This window comes from Poeciliopsis prolifica, unplaced genomic scaffold (genome assembly GCF_027474105.1).
Source record: "Poeciliopsis prolifica strain line A6 unplaced genomic scaffold, Auburn_PproV2 SCAFFOLD002, whole genome shotgun sequence".
Lineage (NCBI taxonomy): Eukaryota > Metazoa > Chordata > Actinopteri > Cyprinodontiformes > Poeciliidae > Poeciliopsis > Poeciliopsis prolifica.
Window position 1 is genome coordinate 11,696,678 of NW_026562377.1, and position 24,162 is coordinate 11,720,839.

A 24,162-nucleotide genomic window follows, 5' to 3' on the forward strand; every position below is an offset into this window, starting at 1 on the left:
AATAAAAATACAGAAAAAAAATATGAACCTCTTGGTGTTTTGAAACAAGTGTTAATGTCACAGACCAATAAAACCTAACTCTACCTGCAGGGTTTGTCCTTGCGGTCATGTTTATATTTGAACCAAAGTTGATTTTTTGTTTGCACATCCCACTGTTTAGTCAGAGCACGTCTGACGTCAGAGATAAATACAAGCGAGAAACTCCAGTATGTCAAAAATGAAGTGTTAATAAACACACCCACATTCGATGTGGTAAAACAAGTCATTTATTTCTGAATGAAAACTAAAATTTTCTTTAACAGCACATTACAAGGGCATTGGTTTTGATATTTTCTCCGAGGCTCAGTGATCACTTTCATACAGTACATCTGGCATGTACGCGGCGTCTCCTTCAAATGAACAAAAAAATAAGAGGGGGCAGAATAGAAAGAAAGCTATATATTAAAAAAAGATGTCTGATTGTACATTTACTGAGCAGCTTGGTTTGGTTCTAAGCCATAGAAATGGACCGAGAAGTCCGCCGACGGATGGCATCGGCACCAGAGGCACAGAGACGTGAAACAGACACAACATCCCATCATAAGCCCAGAGGCTTTAAAGTGTGAAATGTTTCAGCAGTTTCCGCGGATATTTCTCTCTGGTCTTTGTATGCAAAGTTCTGCACTTTGCAGATGAAATCGTGCCAACAACTTTCCTCCGAACATCAGATTTAACATGAGAACAATAAAGATTCCTTGCGCACAAGGTTTCCTCCCTTCATCGCTAAGCAAAACACATCTCCAGCCTTTTGTTTGTTTAGCCGCCACAAACCTTTTGCATCAAACATTTTACTTACTTACTCCACCCCTTCTGCTCACAGTTCCCATTCTTGTTCACAAATTGTCTAACAATCATTCACAGACTTGATAGAAAACAAGAGAGCTGGAATAAGAAAAAAACAAAAAAAAATGAGGTAAGAAGGTAGTCTGGTTGCAGATCAAGTAGAACATCCAAACCCGCAAAAAAAAAAAAAAGAAAAAAAAAGGAAGGAGAGTTAGAAAAAAAACATGTGCATTTAATAAAAATTAAAATAATGACTTAACACAGTTTGAGTCTTTGGTTACAAAGTAAGTCGAACAATTTTCACAGCTTTTCATCTCTTCCCCCCAAAAAACATAAACCCCCAAATTTTTGTTTTTGTCTCAACAAAAAGTTAAAAATAAAAAATAAAAGCCTAAAAGTAAATTAATAATTTCTTTATTGAAACATCCCATCACATATGCTATATCATAACAGGTATTATCCTGTACAAACCCTCTGCATTTTTAATACTTTACAAAATATACATTCAACCTGGATTTCACCTCATAAAACCTCACCTTTAGTGTTACCAGTTCTTGAGAACAATTTCAACCGAGGAACTTATTGCCTACTTATTCACGTTGGAAAAACCAGAAGATGTTATATCCGACAGATGTTAAAATACCCAAAACAACTAAAGTAATTTTGAATGTAACTTCATGACATTGTTCATTTTACATTATGAAAATAGCAGCCCTGAAATAAATAAATGAATTGCTAAAACTGAACAACTAATGAGTATTTATTGCGATTAATGTCAAAGTACAGAGGCTTTGAGAAAACAAGCATTCGATGCAGCATACATGTATTTTTAAAAAGCGGAGGTTCTCGTCTCGCTCTGATGGAGTAGAGACGGCCAATTTTGTCCTCCTCCGCTCAATGAGGACGTTTTCTTTGCTTTTGCTCATTCCGACCAGCGTCATGTCTGGCCTTCTCCTCTTCCATCCCTGGAGTGTTGTGGGGAAGTGGACACTTGGAGGACAGTTTCAGTCTCATTTTACCTTTTCTTTGCAGGACTGCTGTTGCAACACCGTCTTCCAGCACTCTTTGTCCCAACAGTTTAAACTCACCAAGCTCGTGAACCCCCCCATCCCTAATCTCCTGCTCAAGGACAACATTCAGTTTTACGGCTCAGATGCAGCCAAACACAGAACACAATAAGACTAAGTGTTGGTAAATGTCTTAACAGTGTGAAGGCCCTGCGATTGGCAGCAATGCATGCAAATGCAATGAGCTCTTAAGGGCTGAGAGGACAGTTTGGTGACGTCTTTCCCCAACAAGGACATTCTGCTCCTCTCTCTGTGGGAGACGTGTCTTTAAACATGGGTTTAAAGGGGGAAAAAGAAAGGGTGAGGGGGTTCACGCCGAGGTGATGTTTGGCTGATAGGAGACGCTCTGGCTCCCCTCGTGGTGAACCAGGGAGTGGGTGCTGTTTTTGATGAACGGGGGCTGGTGCAGTTGCAGCGGCGGCGACGAAAGGCAACTGAGCTGGTTGGACAGCTGGCTGAGCTGCTGCGTGTTAGCCAGTGACTTCAGCACGGCATTCTCACGCTCCAGCACAGAGTTTCTCTCGTACAGCTCCTTGATCTGCTCCTTCAGCACCTCCACCTCCTCACGGACAGCATACATCAGGTGGCTCTTCACCAAGTCCTGAAAAAGAAGGAAGGAGGGAAAAGGATATTAGCATAGAACAAGTAACACATTCCTGATATCTGAGATAAAGCAGTGATGTCTGACTTATTTTTAGAAACAAGTTTACTGCTCAGCCGCCTTCTACATGCGATTACTTATCTTAGATTGTTTCTAATCAAAGACGACTGATAAAACTGTTCAAATTGCAGCCCAAAAGTCAGTTTTATGATTCAACTTGACAGCGGAAAAGCTTTAAGTTCTTCCGCTGTTAATGATTGATTGTTAATGAAGTCAACAATTGATTGTTAATGAAGTCAACAATCAATCATTGTTGAATTCATCAATGATTTAATGAAAAATCATTGTTGGCAAAACAACGCCTGACTTTGTTTGTGTGTTGAAATGCAGAAATAAAGAAAAATTACCATGGCCTGCTCAATCTTGTTATCGATGGCGACCACGCTGGCACCAGATGCACTGTGGAGAGAAAGATGGAGAGAGAAGACAACTATTCAGCATCTGTCATGTGCTTCAGATTCCTATCAAATATTTTATATTCATTAATAAAATTAAAACACTTCCTAACCACTTCCTGGAGCAACAGTCAAATCTTTTACTACAGGTAAGTAGTAAAAGCTACAACATGTGAACAATAAGAGCAGATTTTGTCACAGTTCAAGTCTCAGAGCAGCTAATATTTATAGTGACAATACAGTGAGTTTTGACAATACATTTAAATATTTCAGTGCCACAGGAGAATTTAGTGAAAAGAAAAACAAAAGATTGAGGCTAGAGGTGAAGAGTTCACCATCTAAAACTTACTAAGTTCAGACAACCTTGATTTAAACTAAATTTCCCAATTGGATGATGAATCTTTGAACTCTGACAAAACCGAGCCTAAAGGCTGTATTTTATTTATTCATTTATTTTGTTTATTATGGGGAGGGAGGAAATGAGAAAACAATAAGTGGCACAGTACATTTAGATGCAACAAAAAATAAAACCAAATCTAAGTGTATTTTTTTGCATCAGTAAGCACTTCTAAATAAAGTAGATATCCAAAAGCTATGTGTCTGGAGACAAGCCTCAATCCATAATGAAGCATGGCTTTTACATGTGAGGGGGGAAAAAACAGGCATTATAGTATTAGCAGGAAGTCTTCAGGTCATTTTATTGAAGCGCAACACCTCTTGAGCCCAAGTACTTCCCCTGTATAAACACTTCATGACCTCGCTCCACCTCATAAACAACAGACCACATTTCGACTTTTCCCCTCAATCACAATAGCAACAGACCCTTTAGTAGTGGAGGCAGATACTTTAGTGGTTGCACAATCCTTTGGCTTGAAAGCGAGGAAAAGAGTTGCTTTTACAAAGGTGTGAATAGAGAGCCAATGGAAACAAGGAAAAACTCGGAGTATGATGAGAGAAAATACAATGTAACGCTGTTGAAATGCAATGTAAACAACTAAATGCGAAGGCAAACTTCTCAAATATAACGCAGCAGCTACAACCTTGATCACTGTCATTAGGAACAACGTTTAAATCCATGAGTATTCACGCTTATAGGGGGCGGAAGGGCCACATGGTCTCCTACAGAATCCATTATGCATTTAAACCCAGCGTGCAGGAGGGCACGTACAGCTCCGCGTGGAGCCCCCAGACCGCAAATCACAAGCACACAGCAAACAGATGCCACATTTTAAGCGAAAATTAGGAGTACGAGTCCCAACCACACCATCCAGGCTGCTGTTCAAACACACGAAGCAGACGGCTTAAACGCAGAGCAACTGGAGCCGCCTGAGAGTGAGGCATGAGTGACAGGAGTTTAAAAATAACTGTAAAAAGGTTTACCGCGTGGAGGTAAAAGCGGGATTATTTACCTGACGCATCTGCCTCTGTAAGGCACCGGCCTGCCTGAGCGCGGAGGAGTTCCCGGCGAGCAGGGAAGACTGTAACTCGTCATGCAGCGCATGTTTCTGCTTCTTCAGAGACTTTCTTATGAAAAGGTTTACAACCGAGCGAGGCTCAACACACGAACGAGTGCGGCTTGAACGCGAAGAGAGAGAGTTTCTTAAAACCACGCTGGATCACACGGTGGGAGGGAAGGGAGGCGGAGTCCGGCCATGCGCTCCACCTTCCAGACTCGCTTCAGCTCTAGGAGGAATACAGCCACTGCCACCGTGTGCCAAAGAGCCTCCAGAGGTACAGCGCGACTCATTCAAAAGGCCAGGTGATAATTTAAGGAAAAAAAAAAAAGAAGAAGAGGCAATGATTTGCATGCAGAGGCAGCGCGAGTCAAGCCGAGCCTGTTCTTTTGTGTAACTGACATGCTGAAACTGTTTTAGTAACCAAATTATCCATTTTCCACTACAACCTGGAGGCCATTTCTGCTTCCTGCAAAGCATTACTTAAGTTTCTACCACATCTTCTTCCTGGGTCTTCTTTCCTTGTTTGACTTTTTTGAAATTATGCAAATAAACGCTGAGGGAAAATGTTTCAACCAGATCAATTGATTTAAATCTACCCAGCCATTGTCTCTACACCAGTGGTGTCAAATGCCAGTGTCCAACAACTTTCAGATGTGTCCCTTGTCCTTCTACACATTTGGATTAAATGATTAAACTGCCTCACTGGCATGCAATCAAACCCTGTAAATAAGCTAACATTGGAGTCGGGTGTGCTAAAGCAGAGAAACACATAAAAGTTGCAGTACACTGGTTCTTGAAACTGGAGTTTAGACAACTGGTATCCACCCAGTTATCCATGTAGGGTTGGAAGAGTTGGACTGATGCTTATCTCAAATGGTTGAGAGGCGAGGGACACCCTGGACAGATCATCATAGAAACACAACGGACAAACAACAGTACACACAACCAAGGGCAATATAACTGGGAGAACATGCAAACTCCAAGACCCCAGGCCGAGATTCAAACCCAGGACCTTCATGTTGTTAGGCAACAGTGTCACAGTACAGCCGATTTAAATCTAGAATTTGCAACGTCATAATCTGCATAGAACGTTTTCACAGTGGGATAGAAAAGATTGCCTGGAAATACAAATATTTTTCACACTCTACTGTTTATACTTATACAACATATTTTATAGACAGAAAGAATGTGGCGTTACTCTATGTCCACTGTGCATAACTCATTACGACAACCTGTGCTTCCCTCGACACTCCTTTCCGCAAGTGAAATAAATCTTTCCGTAAAGAAGGCTTAACTTCACTTAAAACACACGGTGAGGTAAAGGAGCTGAATTTCACAAGTGTCTCGATCAAGATTTGTTGCGAACACACAAAGCAGAAGACATTCCTCCCTTTGAAGTAGGCACATACACATCTGGGACAAGCAGCAAGAGGGAATGTTCACAAGCTCTTGCTAGAATGTGCTTTCATCAATAACAAAACACAAAATGTATGCAGGTTGAATCAGATTAACAAGTTAAGCAACTTAGAGATGCGTCCAGAAGGAGTTACAGAAAAAGTTAGGAGGAGAGAAAAGAACGTTCCTATTTGGTGTCCAAGAAAAACACAGTAAATTGTACATTTAATTCAATGAGGAAGACATGTGGTGGTTTATATAAGAACCACTTGCTGAGTTACCCTCTTCGTGGTCCTTCCCTGCGGTCTGCAGCAGCGTTCATTTCCACCGGTCCTCTCGTCACAGCAAAGTCTCCAGGACAACGCGACAAATTCCAGCTCAGGACACCTCAGGACCCGAACATCTGCGTCCGAGCAGCCCTCACACTGGGACAACACACAGCGAGCTAACTATATACACAAAGTCTGATTTAATCATCCTTTACACTATCTTTATGTGCTATCACACTTCCTGATACACATGGAAAGTATCTCTGAAACCTCTCAACGACTACTTTACATGATTGGCTTATAGTTTCAGAAACAATGTGTTTTTTATTAAAACCACAGATGAATCAGCACACGTCCCCGATCTCTAAAGCCCACAAACAGGCACTGTGGGGGAGGCAGCTGAATAAATCAAGGCTTGGGGCTTACTTCTCCCCCCGCTCATCGTATTTCAAAACAATAACTGGAGGATGGGGGCTGACCACTCACTGTTGTTCTCTTACAGATGCAAACAGCTCTATTTTGACTCAAATTGATTAAAAGCACACAGTTCAGCAGTTCCACCAGACGGGGGCAGTAGAGGTCCCAATCAGCAGGCACATAAAAAGTGAAAAGCAGTTATGATTTCTCTGAAGTTCCCATTTAATGAAAATTCTCAATAAGATACCATTCAAGCCAATTTATGCATAACATTTTTATAGAAAGATTTAATATCTTGGTACTTTCTATTCAATGTTTGCTTCTTTTTTCCCCAAAAAACATGAATCAAAGAAAACAGGCTGATATTATTGAGCAATAGTTACCATGAAACAGAACAGAAAACTATCCGCTAGATACAGGGGTGTCAAACTCCAGTCCTCAAGGGCCGGTGTCCTGCAACCTTTCAATGTGCCACTGCTGCACCACAACTGAATAGAATGATTAGGTTATTAGCAAGGATCTGCAGAACTTATCTAAACAAGGAGGAGGTAATTAAGCCATTTCATTCCAGTGTTTTGTACCTTTGGTACATCTAAAAACTGCAGGACACCGGCCCTTGAGGACTGGAGTTTGACACCTGTGCGCTAGAAGGATTTTATTAGGAGCTACAGAGAACCTCTCTGTTTTAAGTAGCAGAAAAAGTAAACAAGAGCCTGACCCCAGTGCTGCACCAAGACGACCCCTCAACACACCCTGTTCAACTAATGATCATCTCATCTGAAAACAAAGGAGCAGTAGTTCAGAAGCCTGGAAATCCTTTATATGTTCACATCTGCATCAATTACATCAAGACAACAGAGGAACAACTGCTCAAGTTTAGAAACTTATTTCTGAAAGGTTGAAGCTTTATGACAGTAGAAAGTTGCATGTTCCATCAAATAAATGTAAGTTATATTTATTAATCTATCAAGTATTTCCCTGTTTATTTTTCAAGCTCTTCAAATGCTTGAAGCTGTTCAAATGTGAGACGCTTACAAAACAAACTGCTAGTTTCCCTTAAGTAACCATTCAATACTGTAAATTAATTTAAATGGTCAAAAAGTTGTGGTCAAGAGACATTTCACTTTTTTACCTCCCCATATTTCTACAAAGAAAGTGGGACTGTATTTTTTTTATTATCTTCCACAATGAAGAGTTGTAGGATTTAACAAGCACCGGCTTTTTCCTACTCCTTTTTAAACTACAACTTAAAGTTTGATTTGTGTTTGATTATTATATTCATCTAAAAATAAAAACAGGAACTTGTTAAAAATAAAAATGTTTCATTTTTTATGCAAATTTGCATGTTTTATTTTTTATTTTTTTTACATTTCAAGCTCCACCATTGAGTTAAAACCCACAAAAACACAAAAGACTTCATGCCTGCTACAGCAGCATGGATGTTTGTTGCTCTCCTTCTACAGGCCATCTTTTCAATATTCAGTGTCCGCCACATAATGACTAACCCAGACAGCAAAGACTGAACAAACTAGGACATGCAGCAGTAAAATGTGAGTTTTCCTACAGCCAAATCAGTCATGGGTAGTGGGTGTGTCTGCTGTCACCAAGCTTCCTCAAAAAAAAGGCCTGAGGCTGCATCATCACCTGGAGCTGATTCACTAAACTTACATCAGCAACTGTGTCCCGATGTGACACACTGGAAGCAGACCAGCATGTAAGACATGGACAACTCTGGTAAGTGCAGAACCGGATGAAGAGAGTGTGAGGTTTTATACTGGCAAGGATAAGACCTTACCTGTTCCTGTCCATTTAATCTGTTTATGGAAGCCCCAGTTATTTCAGCCTGATTAGGGGCTAAAATAATGACCAGCAGGGAAGTTCTATGTAGTTCTCCAGATCCTGGAGAAACCAGCTCCAGAGTAACATGATCATCGAACTCCAACAGAACAGTGGGGGTCTCAAGCAGGGGTCCTCCAACCTGAAATAGCATTTCTTGAGGTGTTAGCTTAAGTATTGAACAGTGAAAGAGTATTTTTCCCCCCTTAGTCTTCTATTTTGTCCTTTTAATGTTTCAGGTCAAACACACTTTAACACCAGGCAAAGATAACCTGAATAAAAGGTAATTGCCTCCTAAACCTAAGAACTGGTTGTGCCACCCTTGGGGGAAACAACTGGCATCAAGTGCGATGACATGCAATTAAGTCTCCCAACAACACTGTGGAAGAATTTCTGTCAACTCTGTCCACTCCTCTTTGCCAAATTATTTTAATTCAGGGTTCTCAACCAAGAACAGCCTGTTTAATAACCATTTAAATCCTCACTCCAAAACATTTTTTCAGAGGTGGACTTAACAGATTTACTTTGAATTTTGCCTCTTAAGCCAAAGTGATCACAAACTGATGGTTGAACATTTTCCTTCAGTATTTTTTGATGAGAACACAATTTATGGTTCTCAGCAATTACATGCAGGTCCTCCATGTCCTGAACCAGCAAAGCAGCCCTTGACTATCACACTCCCACCACCATGTATGCCCATAAGTATGATTACCTCTTTCTGACATGTTCGATAAACTAATGACAAGTATGCCCTCTGAAAATTTCTGTTTTGGTCTGGTCAGTCAGCAAAATATATATAGTAATATTCAACAAGATAAACAATGCATTATAACCTTATAAGCAGCATATAAGGTCAACTTTGTTTATTTTGTATTTTTTTAGATATTTTTTTACATCATGGAGAAGAGCTGGGAAACAGTAGTGTTGACATTATTCTGTTTCGATGTTTTGCACTTTTAAGTGGTATTAAAAATGGGTGAAAGTGTTAATAATCAAAGTCTTGCAGCAAAAAGACAGAAATCACACAGTACAGTAAGTGCCTCTGTATCCAATTCCACTACTCTTTTTAAGCCATTGTGATTTGGGCCAACTTTCTGACTCCTTCTGGATTAAAAGCCCACTGGAATGTGTTAACTGTAATAGAGTTACACTTGAGGCTTCAATAGGAAAGTCTTGGCAGCACACTCCAAACAAGCCTCTGTATTCAGTGAAGCATTTATCACAAGATCAAGGGTTTACCCTCTCTCTCTCTCTCTACGGTTTGCCCCACAGTACTATCACTGGGAGTTTTTGCTGGAAAAACAATGAGCAAACTACAGATCCCATCTGTTTATCCACTGTGGTCTGTATTTGATTATCTGTAAATAAGCATTAGATTTACTATGTTTTGGACATTGGATCATGAAGATGAGCAAATGACAACCAAATGCTTAAGTTGCATAGCAAATGAAACTTCAGCAGAGAGTTCAAACTGCAACAGTCAGCCAAATATCCAGGTAATTTACAAAAACAACAAAGAGTTTGCAAGATATTTTTAAGAACAATTTAGTGTTGGCCTACTTTATGCATATCAATTATTACCAACTATAATAAAAACTGCAACAATAGTCATTTTTATAAATATTATTCACACTTAGCACCTATTCTGTCAAACTGATCCTGGAAAAGTCAAAGAAATGTGATAAGAGTTAAAGCAAATGTATAAAATCTTGTTCAAAGTTTGCATTAAATTAAATTTTTTTTCCCAAGGAAAAGAGTTTATTTGTTGCATGTTTACAATATTAATTCAACTTAAGGTTGAGTGCAAAATTTTCAACCTACATTAGCTAATGTTGAAATGAAAATAAAAAATCTCAAGATGGGTTTTAACAGTGTACAAGAAACACGTCTGATATCTTTATAAAAATGCTTTGCTTTTTTTACATGGCTGTGTCAGAAAGAGGAGAATCACTCCTGGCCAGAAATTTCCTAGAGCAATGCAGGTCAAAAATCTCTTCAATTTCAAGAGATTAAGCAGATGGAGTGAAAAGTCCACACAGTACTATCATTTAGACATGTTGTGTGTTGAGCAAGTGGAACTATCATTGATGCTTAAAATCGCCATCCATCAATTCCCGTCTGCACAGAAAAAGCTTGTTAAAGCTGAAACGAGACCCCTGCTCCATGTCAAGTTGCGCCATATGCATCAAAGGTCTGCAGTCAGAGATTTCGCTGGAGGGGGTCTTCTACACAATCGCCGAGTAATCCATTCAAAACTGGGCTCTTATTGAACAGAGAGATCCCGAAAGTAAAAATGGGCTAGGTCCTCTGAGGATATGTCTCAGGGCCTGTTAGCAATTACAGTGTTCCTGACTGCGGGCATGCTTTCCATTTGTGTGCAGCGAGAGCAACTCCAACTGACAATGTTTAAACAAATGCAGAAGAAACTATGAAATAAACGCTTCATAAAATACACACAGACTAAAAAGTGGTGTTTTAAAAAGCTGCAAATTAGCTCATAAAGGAGCCAACTACCAGAGTTCTGGCTTGTCAGCATAAAACGTGAAACTTCAGCTTTTTGTCCACTAGCTTTGCTCCTAAAGGTAAATGTTTTTGTGTAGTAAAGAGCGGCCACATTCACAGTCTGCATCAAATAAGGTTTTAGGACTCAGGTGACAGCTACTGAGTAAGCTCACTCAGAGAAAACATAAATCCACAATCATTAAAGTTGATGATTGTAGAAAGAAGAAAGTAAAAGGGTTTCTGCTGCTGTATATTGGGACAATTCACCCCCTTTACAATAAATCCGCTCAGCAGGCTAATGCTTCCCTGGAGTGTTTACAAATGCAGACTATGACTTGGAAAATGAAATTATTCTTTGCAGTCAAATTTTAATCTGTTGCCAGAGATACAAGTCCCCCTGTGTAGGATCAAATAACCATTCAGGATTTTAGGATAGCTTTCATCCAATCACGTATCCCAGGCACTTTATTGAAAATTTGAGGTTCTCAATGTGTTGAAGGGAGAAGCCTCTGAAAAACAAATCCATTTTATTTATCAGAAAAATTCACAAGTTTTAACTTGAAAGTAATACTTTCATTCACAAAGACCATTATTCAGAATATTAGTAATATTATTAGCGAACACACAATATTCAGTAGCTTTTTAAGGTTTAAGACACAGGGAGAGAGATATGAAGGAAAAAAAAGGTATTTGTTTGTAATGAGAATAGTAACATTAAAAATATTTAGACAAAAGAAACAGTCAAAACTGACTATTTCTATTGTCTATTTTAATGACTTACTCAGATTCCCAGAGTAAGTTGGGTAACAATGGGAAACATCACATCATTAACTGTTAAATGAAGTGAAAACTGTAATGAAAACTCTTTGTTCTTTTGGTGCATGTCAATTCGGAGTTTAATATTTTCAGATTTTTCTGTTCAAAGCTAAACTTGGCTTGTCTCATATTTTTCCGTACAGCATATCTAAACTATTTGACAGAAAGGAGCTTGGGGAGCTGAAATGTCTTGGTGCAATGCTGGCTGACACGCTATTGGATGGTTTTTCCATAGCAGCCAATCCTGGAGTGGCATTCATTTACCTTGGTACTGATTAGCTCAAGAGTGGAGAAAAGAAAAAATGTGGATGTTAGCTTCTGTACTAGAGTAAAGTTGATTAAATAACGTTTTGAATAATACTTTTATAATTATTAGAAAGATGGTCACAAAGCATCAGAATAATATTTTGAGAAGTTTTCAATCCTTAATTTTAGATTTCTGCATTTGTCTTATTTGATTACATGCAATGGCTGTTTGAAAATCTGCAGCCTGGGTAAAATCATTAACATTGTGTAGTGCTGGACGCAAATTCAGGCCAAAACTTTACACCTTTATTCATCATAAACTGTCACATGTATGTATCCTTTTACTGTGGTGTTACAATTATGCAGGACAGTGCATCAGTCTATTACATAAATACCCAATAAAAAACATTGCACTTTGTGGTTCTAACTTTCCAAAACATTCTGCAAGGCACCGCACTCGCTGCTTCTATGACTATTTGGCATACAGCCTTACTCTCGCAATTTTTTAGACAACTTAGCTCATTTTAATTACCATTCTTTAAAGCAGCTCAGCTATTTCACAAGAGTGCAGCTGTAGCATATACTAGCAAGTGAATCTGTAAAGACAAAGGCATGCACATGTTGATCCCCGCACTGCTGGAGAAACGTGAACTAATTATATTTGATGAGAAAGCCCACAATCGAATTCAAGTTTTACATTTTTCACAAATCAATCACTGTGAAGAATGCTCCTCCATGCCCTCAGTCTGTTTGTGAGCAATGCCCCATTCACTCCCAACAAGTCCAACCTTGCAGGAGAGCTGGCCCAGGACAAAGGAAGTTGGAATGAGGCGTCTCCCTCAGGTTTACCTGCGGTTAGTTGAAAAGTTTTGAATAAAGCTGCTCTGTTATAGAACCTGAAGGCAAACAAGAGCTGGAAGAGGAACAAACAGTCTTTCCAGCTGAGAGGACAGACTCACACACAGTTGCTCAACAGCTACTGTTTCTCCTACATAAACATCAATGGATTGTTGGGACGGATAAGGCTTCTATATAATCACAGCAAAATAAAGACCTTGTGGAATATCTTAGCTTTTAAATTAAGACTGTAAATAAAAGTGCCCTGTGTCAGTATAAATTAGATCGCAACACTGAAGAAAAACTTATACTGTGAACAATTTTACAGAAGCAAAAATAACTTTGAAACTTGAAGATGAAATAATCAGGACAGGATTTCTTTTAATCACACAACTTTTCACTAGTCTTGTTTGGTCAATAATGAGTCTGAATCAAAAGCACAAAAATGTTGATATTAGTGTTTAAAGAAGCAAGCTAGCCACAAATATTTGCATATTCAAGAATGTAAATTAAATAAAGAAATTAACATTTTCCAATGTAATTTTCTTACAGGCTAATTTGACATGAGAGGTGCTTATTGGAACCAAATTGTGACCAGTCAGAAGCCCACTTCCAAGTAAGAACCAACAAGCGTTCCTTTTCACTGATATAATTAAACAGGAATCGTCATCCTTTTGACTTGCCGCTGTTCATGCTGAATAACAAGCTGGAAGTCAGTAATAAACAGATGTGGGGGAGGTAGCAGCCAGGAGTAGCACTACTTCAATATATTTTTACTAAAGCACAAGTAAAATATCATTTGGCCTTTTTTGTAACCAAAATACATTTAGTAAAAAGGTCACTTGAGTACTGAGTCTTAGGGTATTATGACTTAATCAAAAAGTCTTGTTGAATTAGTAAAAAAGACAATCATACAAACCAAAACTAATTTATTTTTTTCTTAGGAAGCTGAGCTTTCATAAGTTCAGTGTGCAAAAAATGACTCCAGACACTATTGCTTTTCTTTCTCTGTAAATGTAATTTGCTTTTTCGGAGCTCCTGAATTTAAAGCACAAACTCTCAGAGGAGCAATAGAAGCTTAAGCTCAACATTTGTGGAACCAGGCATAGCTGAACAAGCTGTACAATAAGGAACGATAAAGTTGGGAATCTACATTTTTCAAACATCAAGTTGCTAATATGCATGTTGGCTTGACAGCTTTTAAAGTATGTTACAGATTTTTAACATGTTTTCAGAAACTCTGCCTTTTAGATCCAACATTTATAACATATTTGCTGGTTTAAACTCAGTGACATCTAATTTCAAAGAACGTAAATTATCCCTAAAAAACAAATTAATATTTTTGAATATTGAAATAGTTTTCCTGTTGTTTTCTTTAAATTAAGATGTCAAAGAGAAAAGTCAGAGCTATTTGGGCTGAAAAAAGATATTCAAGTCTCCATAAATGAAGAAACAATGACTTACTGAGATACTCCTTAGAATGGAAAATTTTGTTGCAAAGGGGTGAAAGCAGTGCAGGGTCTGGTTTAGCCAGCCAATACAGGCCACACACGTGTGTGTAAACACACCCGAGCTCATAGCTATTGTGGATGGGCTTTGACCCCCGTAATCTACTAAACCGGAAAACCTGATAGAAAGCATTGAACGGGTTCCTGCATTTATGAAGAACAGCAAAGACAAAAAGGAGGAGAAACATGGGAGGGAAGACAAACATGTAGACTGCGATGGCTTAAGACATACAGAAATTTGAGTGAGATTTATGAGAACCAAAAAATAGGGACAGAGAATAGAATGGCAGCGGATTTTTAAAGATTTTTCTCAGAATTTACATGTAACAATAATGTGCATTTCTGAAAGCGTGAACAAAGAAATCTTGAAATGTTGTGAACAGGATTCGTTTTCCTGTGTGTAAAGTCTGACAAATATGGTCCAAAATTTAAAGTGTACAGAAATATGATGCTGCAATGGGAGAGATCGTTTTGAGTTCTTGTGAAATAGGAAATGTCCAGACAGAACTATGTTCTTGTCACCTAATGTATCTGTTCTTGCAACACAAGTACAAGCCTCAACTCTAAAAAAAATGGAAGTGTATTTTGTATCACTTGCAAATGACATTAACTCATAATAAAATGTTAAAACATTAAATTTATGTTATACACATTATACCATACCCATCACAGAAATATTTTAATAAAGTAGCTTACTAAAAAAGCTCATCATAGCGTGAGAACCTCATACAGCCTAAAGAAATCAGATTGAATCAAATAGTCCAGTGAGCTAAAATTACACAGGAACAAAGTTATAATTAAAGATTTTTTTCAAGCATCACTGGCATTAAAGCAGGGCAGCAAATAATATGTCTCTGTTGGATACTAGTCTCCAAGGAAAAGGATTAGTCAAGTGTCGCCACAGTATATTATTATTAGATGATCTTTTAATTTATAGTTGAGCATGAATTTTTCTTCCCAACACAAAATGGGAAAGAATATTAGTTCTCCTCACTGGTGTCCACTTACTATCTAATATGGCCGCACTGAAAAATGACGCAGCTGAACACACATCGTATCTGACGGCCTCGACTTGTTTGTCATGATGCAACGTTTACTCCTGGACGGGATTTTTAGAAAGTTCAAACAGTACACTATGCACAACGTCAGACGTTGTTGAACAAATATTTCCACATCACCTTTATAGTGTGACTACAAATTTTTTTTGTAGTCAAAAAAAAAATCATCTACATCCAGCATTTTACTGGATGTAGATGTCTCGTCATGCATGAAGAAGAAGGGGTGATCTACAAGATCGGGAGTTACAAAGGTACACAATGCCCAGAGGCCAAAAAAGAAAACGCAAAAGCTGGCAGGGTTAAAACGACTAACATGGGGTTAACCATCCACTACTGTAGCGGTGACTGTCAGGCCTGATTTATGGCCAAGTCTTCATATCTGAACTTTGACAGATTTATCTCTGCTGTGTGTGAGGTGTGGCAGAGATAAATCTGCACAGGACCTTCAAGTTTCCTGGAGCTCTGCTGAGCTATTCAGACAATGCATGTTTAAAGACCTCACAAACGACATGGTTCAAGAAAGCAGCTGTGACCTGAGCTCCTTGAGCAAACCAAACTACAGGGTTTGACAAGAGATATGTGCCAACTATTTATGTGGCAGGACAAGAATGACACACAGAGAAAAGCAATAATTTAAAAGTCAAGGCAGGAGAATTTGGGGAAACTGGGAATTTTAATGAGTCATTTATTCTAAAGCCAACTCTGTAGCCAAAGACAAGAAGCAAAGTCTATGTTCTGCAGCACACAGCTCTGTAAAGTTTACCTTGAACATACTTTTTACAAGCAGGAAAACTATGTGAATGTTTAAAACCAATTTTAAAGAATTGCTGGATTGAGTAGAGCTTATCATTACCAGTTTTATGTAAGTAAATTTACAAATCACTCCTTTGTTTTACTGAGATGTTGTAAATGTCATAATTTAATTGTCCCAGAATGAACACATTTAAAATGCATATAAAACACATTTTGTTTCACTGAAGACCAAAGGTACTCTTTTATCAAAGTGACACTTTCTGCAATGGTTAACTAATCAATGATATAAATCCAACCTTGAGATTTATTTCAACATTACCATTGACATCCCACAGTCACTCACTATAGCAGGGGTGTCAAACTCCAGGCCTCAAGGGTCATTGTCCTGAAGTGTTTAGATGTGCCACAGGTACAAAACTGGAATAAAATGGCTTAATTGGCTCCTTTTTGTGTAGATAAGTTCTCCAAAATCCTGCTAATCACCTACCGTATTTTCCGGACTATAAGTTGGAAAATCCTCGGTGTCACTTGTAAACAACTCTGCTAACTTCGGAGGTAGCTTCTACCACACACATCATCAACACAGGCCTAGAGCGCCCTCTTGCAGTTTAGTGTGATAATAACATGTGATATGATATAATAATGTGTTAATAACTTCACACATAAGTCGCTCCGTAGTATAAGTCGCATTTCTAAGAAAATAAAATCTCATAATGTTGGAAAAAGAAAACATATCGATAGCTCAATAGTTTTTGCAAAACTAAAATAAAACTCCCAGAAGATCATGCTTGATACCGATGTCAATTTAAGGCTGAGAACAAAATAAGACCTCACAATATTAAAGTGCCACTATTTTGGTAGTGTTTATTATGAAATCAACATTTGGGCACCTTATATTAAGACAAGGATACAAACTACATTCAGATCAGTGTTTCTCAATTCCAGTCCTCAGGGACCACTTCCTTGCATGTTTTACGTGTTTCCCTTCCTGACCTGAATAAACAGGTGATAAACAGGCTTCTTCAGCACTTGATGGCATCCAGAAGCTAATGCTATCACTTGAGTCTGGTGTGTTGGAGCAGAGAAACATCTAAATATCCAGGGAATTTCTCCCTGAAGACCTGGATTGAAACATATCACTCAAGACAAACCAGAACTGAATGACCAATAATAGACCCCTTAAAACACAAATTATTGTCTTTAAGCGCTTTAAGGCATTTATAAAAACCAAAAGGTTTATTTTTTTATTAAAAAATATTCAGAAACCCTGATCTCACAAAGTCAAGGATAGCATATTATTATACTGAAGAATCATTACTCATCTACTTCTAAACATATAAAAGGTCAGTAAGATATTCTACAAAAGGACATAAAAGGAGTGTTGTGCTGAAATTGTTGCCGTCCATGATCAGTGCTCAACACTGGATTAACCAGTCAGTAAAGCAAGACAAATCTTTACTATATAAAAATGCCCTGTTAATACAATCAACTGTAAATACTCTAATCTCAAATGCCATTGTTCTTTCAACAAAGATTAGACACTGAAATGTCATACATTATTTTTTATTATTATTCAGACTCGTTATTATTCAGACTCAAACCCACAAGACAATGATATTAAAACCATAAAGGCTGATTACAATTATGCTGTTCTGCCCTTCAAACATCCAAAGAGGTAAACAGAGACTTAAGACCAGGCAGAGTGACACAAAGGACCAAACCCAATGAAAATACAGAGTTCAGAAATACAGCCTGTTCCTCCGGACTTGTTTTTCCCAGCAACCACCTCTTTGATGTCGATCTCCACGCATGTAAAAACACGTGAAGAGATCTTGCTCTGAAAACTCTCCCCTATTTTTGATCGCAGAAGTTACATTTGTTGAGTTTTTTGGCTGAGAAGTGATCCGGGCCTGGGCCCCGACTAAAATAGACTTTGGGAAGAGATGTGACCCAGCAAAGTGCTGGATTCTCATAACGGGGCGATTAGGAGAGGCTGTGGGAGTGGGGGGTTGGGGAAAGCTCTGTGGCAAACATGGACTTGACTCTCTGCATGGGGCAAAGCCTGCAATCATAACCAACTGAGGCAAGGCCCCAGCTGTGCAACTAACCAACGCTGACAGCACACACCCCACCCACTCTCATATCGAAGGCTTCAGTATTCAGAAAATAAAGAGCAGCTTGTTGGAGCAATCTGTGACTAAACTTACAAACCCTGAGTAAATAAGACCACGACTCAGGCTTCAGCTGTGGCAGGCCGCAACGTCTCTGCAGAGGCTGACAACAACCATGTAAAGTCAGAAAAAGATAAGTGAAAATATGTCACACTGATACGAGCATTCTCGGAAGCAGAGGTTGTTAATTTCTGCTCAACTTACACATAATTGTTACCATGAGCACAGATGAGTCAGGATATTCCCTCTGAGGGGAGACTCAGTGAGCTGTGGGGCAAACATTCATGCTAAGCTACAGAGGAACACAAACTATCTGCTTCATTTCATTTCACTAGGCTCAATCTCATTTACTTCCCCACTTAAATAAGGTGTAGAATTAGTTCCTGAGGCATGACAGAGGCCTGTAAACTTTGCCACACCGACGGGCAGCACTGTTGTTGTCAGAGCTCATCAGCTGCTCTTCAACTACACCGGCCCGTCACATGCCAGTGCATCTGTTGGGGTTAAGTGGACAGGCTGGGAAACTAACGAGCGCATACAGTAACAGCCAAGAAATACACAAGACATAAGCTGAATCCTGAAGCGAATCAGTTACTCTTTACACTCTGAGGAAATGTTCAGATCATTGACTTAATCGGACTTCAGCAGGACACTGTTTAAAATTATGAAACTATTAAAAACATATATTCTGAAGCTATTCTCAAATCCAAAATTAAAACTAAAGTTAACCATACACAAGTCCATGAGGAATGTGACCAGCTGATGCAAATGTTTACATCAAGACATTGATCAAAGGTCACCAAACTAAGACTTAACAGCTGCTGTGTAGATGAGATGACTTTGCATATCATATCTAGCAGATTCCTGTGACAAATCACAGTTCACTCCTCTTACATACCAAACACATGCTGCACACTGGGTGTATCGTGAGGGCATTACATTTACTGCCCCATGGTGAACTTTCCATGTTCAGAGTCTTTATCAGCTACATGGAGCCATAGTTAAGGTTCCTTATGGATGTTTATGGTAAAAAGTCAAAACAACAATGAGTTAGCAATTCAAAATGTGGAAATAGATTACTAAATAGATAAAATTATTATAACTGAAAAATAATTTTTTCATATAAATTACTATACTGTTTTTGCAAAAACAGTGATCAAAATTGTGATGATAACAGTAATATTCAGTTCGAATGCTAGCAGTTTGGGTGCTTAAGCACAAATGTTTAGAGAAATTTGCTATAATTCTGAATTTGAATGCATTTTTCTCAGTAGTGGAAAATTCAGACTCACAAAGAAAACACATTAAAATGAGGAAAAGTTAAATAAATGAAATCTAACAACAAGAATGTGACAGAACTAGGATTCTTTTCCTTAAATTGAATTAATTGCAGGGTCTGTAATTAATTGTATTTTAAATAAAACAATTGAAAAAATAAGCGACATTTTCAATTCAAAAATCTTTTTTTCTGCTAAATAGCTGAAAAATGAATCTAGCAGAAAACATCTATGTCAACACGTTGTTGACATGAGCTCAACAACAACAATATTTATTGTTTTTAATCTGTTATGTAGGCTATTCAACCTGCAGATTGGTGCAAAGTGCTGTGATACTCACGCAGGATGCAAATATTTCAGAAATTCCTAAAATATTCCTCATGATTCATGTATCATCACAATTTGAGAATTGTGATGATTCACAAAAAAAATACTTTAGAAATGTGAACTCGATGCTGACATTAGCATAGGGAACAACTTGTTGCTGCAATATGTGTTGCATTGAGATGCTACTTTTAGATTGAATCGTTTCAACCCCTTTTGCACAACTTCCACACAATATTTTTTTCCAGGTTTTCTTCAGATCGGTTTTGAAGCAAAAATTAACCCAGAGAGAAGCGCCTTTGTCATTCATTGGTGTTCTCTTCAGTTGTATGTAGGAAATAGATGTACAAAGTGGCAAGATGGCTAATTTAACCAGAACAATTGCTCCAAGGTTTGTTTTGAAAAATGATGTCTCTATTTAGATGTGAAGACATCATAATGGCAGTTGACAATCAAGACCTGGGCCAAAATAAAGCCAAGTTGTTGTTTTTTTCAGGAATCCAAGAACAAATGTCCTTTTCTCAAGTTTTGAAGACAGTGGCAACTCCTAAAAATGAATAAATGTTTCAATGAGCAGATTTGTGTTGAAATGCCAATGTGTTACCCTTCCTGAGCCCAACTGCTGTCTGCTTGGTGGGGATTATTCATTGACAAGCACAGGATGTGGTGGCAGAAATATTTTTCCATTGTTTGGTATGGAGGTTTTTAGCTGACCCTGTTCTGGGACAAAGTTAAGGACAGCAAACGACTAGAAAAACAGACAGTCAACAGCAACACTAAAAATAAAACAACCTGAGCACAATGAAGTGACTTGTTTAGATTTTTAAGAAAAATATTATGTTTTTTACATTAAAAACAGTTTTGATAGATCCTCATCTTTTCACTATTTTGATCACTTCAGCTTTTAGGAACGTTGTTGTATTATTGTAACAAGTTAAAACAGAGAATAAAAAATGAAGAGGCAAAAAAGTGTGAATCAGCAGCATAAACCTGTGATCACACCTCTCTCAAGTAATGAGTAGAAAGTTAGTTTATATTGTGTTAATCAACTCCTGAAATACTGAAAAGCTACAGAAATCCAGGACGTTTGGGGCTTTCAATTAAATGAAAAAGTCCTAACTTTCGACATAACGGTTTAAGTTAGACATTTTACCTGGAAACAAACAAAATGTTTCACAAAGACAGACAACAATAATGATGATGATTAAGACCTGATTAAGTAAAAACAAAAAAAAGTGCTTGTGCCATCTGTTTGACACCACTGTTTCAGTGTAGACACTGCTGTCAGTCTACACGCCACGGTGACTCACATCCGCTTCCTTTCAGAAACCTGCCTGTTGTAAGGCACAGGAGGATGTGCAAGGACCCGCTGTGGTTCAACGCTGACAAGAGGAGACACTTCAGGCAAACTTGACTCGGCAAACAAAAGAGGAAGACGGCGACAGGGGAAGTGATTGACAGAATACAAAAGCGGACATCAAAGCGAAGAAGGAAACTGAGGTTCTTACAAAACTATCAGTTTTCAACTGACTACAAGGGGGGAAATCTGATTTGCTTGCAAGGACGTTAGAGTCTCTTCAAAGAACAAAACCTAGGAGGTTTTTGGCTGTCTTTACTTCAATTACAATTCTGTTAACTTTTTAATTGTAAGCTTTATCCCTAGCAAATAAAATCTAACCTAATATAATTTATTATAGTTTTATAATCAAATACTTTTGATTTCAGTAAAGCTGTAAAATATAGTAGCTTACAAAAGTCCCTGGTCACTCATTATATTATAAGATCTTGAAACATGGTTAACTGAAGAAATCTGAAGGTTTTACAAAGTTTTCTTTTAGGCTTAGGTTAGTTTAGTAATCCTAATTAAAAACCAAGACTGACAACTTTTAAACTTTAAAACAAGTATATGTTGCCTTGCTATGTGCAAACAGAGTGACTGAATGGTCAACTGTCTATGTTTGGTCTGTTTACACATTCAGAGTGCAGAGAGCAGCGACTTAACAAGAACATCTTTTTGCACCAGTACAGGATGCCTGCTGAGTGAAAAAAAAGGCTTCTGAGAAAAAGCTACACATAAGAAGCTCTTGAAATCAACTTTTCAACTCCAGCATGGCAGTTTGATACCACAGCTCACACAGAGAATAGGAAAGCATACGAGGAGTCAGAACCACCAGAGAAGCAGATTGGACGATGGGCTTCATTGAAAACTCAGAGAGAGGATGCATGACTCAAGTGCAGCTGCCTGCCATGCTTTCCACACATCCTCATTACTCACAATGCAGACATGCAGAACTTTGGGAGGGCCTGAAGCTCTGAAACCTCGTTGTTCAGCCCCATTTGAGCCAAATTTAATACAAAGCTTCACATTTTGAAACAGCATCTGCTTGACATTTTTAGAGTTAAAGACATTTACGGTATATGCCACAGACTTCCAGTCGGCACCATTTCATTCCTAAGGGCAAAACCTCGATATGTGGTCGGCCTTTAAAATCTTCTTCCGCTCAAAACGGCTGAATCATCTCAGCACTACAACAAAGAACATCTAAAATACCTTTCACAGATCTCTTCTGCTGTTTCTCAGAAGAAAGTGTCACATAGTCTTCATGCAAAATTTGCTCTAACTATGGCATTCAACTCTTGCAAAGAAGCAGTCTATTAACAGACATAAAATAGCCTTTTTCTTTTTCACTTCCTTAATCCTCTATCTGTTTTACGGTAAAGCAATGAGTAGGACAAATGATTAAAAAAAGTGAAGACAGATTTCTGAGGAAGTGGCCTTTGAAAGTCCTTCGTTGACAAGAAAAAAACTGACTTATTTTAGACACAGCCATCAATCTTTATTCACGTAAGCCTGACTGAATTTTGCTCAAACCGTCCAAAACAAATTTTCCTTCAGCTTTTCATAGCTCAGCGAGCTGACAATGACCTGCACATAAAGAAGCAAATTGACTTGAGATCTTCAGGCACCTAGGCCTCTCAGATATCCATCATGTTGGGCAAAACCATATGCAGCATGTTTCACATGTTGGGGCAGAACATAACATTTCAGAATATTAAACTGTTTTGTCTTTTGAAAACTATATTGAAGTGTCATCAGATTGAGCTTCAGTGACTGAATGTAAATAGATGAAAAACTAATTCAGTTTGATTAGCACTCACTCAGGTGCCTGAGCTAACTTTTTATTTCCCCACATAAAAATGTGTAAATATGCATTTCCCAGCCCTTTGAATCCAGTGAAAAAAAACACAGTAACTGGAGCTCCTCTGCTCCAGTTAAACATCGAACAATCCTGAGTTGTATCAATGTCACTGTCACATGACCAAACAAATGCCACACAGCCCTCCACCCAAAAACAAACACACAAATTAAACCAATAGGAAAATAAACAGTCACTACACCGTGTTCAAAATTATTATTCAAATTGGATTAAAGTGTCATAAAGACTGAATTTTTTGTTGTGCTATTAAATTTATAGGTGGTATTGTGTGTCAGGGCTCTTTGAATCACTATAATTAATTTCAGTGATTCAATAGTTTGTCTTAAAGAAAATCTACTTAAGAAGGATGTTTCACATTCTTAAGCAGGCCACAGGTTTCAAGCAATATGGGAAACAGAAAGGATTTCTCTGCTGCCAAAAATCATCAGATACTGTAGTACTATCTACTACTACACTTTCATTAATGCACTAATGAGAACATTAAATATTTAACAAAAACTGAAGTGTTATACTGTGACGAGATTTGTGGCTAACTCAGAACAAAGATGGGTTTTTATAGATAAAGGCATAATGAAGAAGGTTTCTGATGGACAAATTCATTGGATTAAGACAGCAGCTGTTAAAATGTCCTTACAAAGCAGCAAACAGTTATTTGAAGCTGCTGGTGCTTCAGGGAACCTAAAGTGGAGGATCCTCCAGAGGCTTGCGGTGCATGAACCTACTATTCGGCCACCCCTTACCAGAGCTCACAAGCAGAAACGGTCACAGTGGCCCAGCTGTACATAAAGATTCATTTTGAAACATACTTGTTCATTGATGACTGCTATGCAACCCTGTATGGTCCAGATGGACGCAGTAGTGGATTGGTGGTGGATGGCCACCACAGCTGTGACATCAGCAAGGAGGTGGTGGAATCATTTTTTTGGCCGAAATCATGGGGAGAGAATCATTGGTCGGCACCTTCAGAGTCACTGAAGGTGTGAAAATGACCTCAGCAAAGTATATGGACTTTCTGACTGATCACTTTCTTTCATGGTTCAAAAAGAAGAACCATACCTTCCATAGCAAAATCATCTTCATGCATGACAATGCACCATATCATGCTGCAAGGAATACCACTGTGTCATTGGCTG

The 24,162-nt window shown here is 38.4% G+C and overlaps 1 protein-coding gene across 1 annotated transcript in view; it reads right to left on the reverse strand.

The window, feature by feature from the left end:
• Window positions 1–243: 243 nt before the first annotated feature.
• The window catches only part of tsc22d2 (TSC22 domain family 2), a 34,861-nt gene continuing 10,942 nt past the window's right edge, over window positions 244–24,162 (reverse strand). Inside the window, exons 2-3 of the mRNA XM_055051677.1 lie at window positions 2,898–2,949; window positions 244–2,490 (exon numbers count right to left, since the gene is read on the reverse strand). Coding sequence (XP_054907652.1) covers window positions 2,200–2,490; window positions 2,898–2,949 — 343 coding nt within the window. The 3' untranslated portion in view covers window positions 244–2,199. The remainder of the gene's footprint in view (window positions 2,491–2,897; window positions 2,950–24,162) is intronic.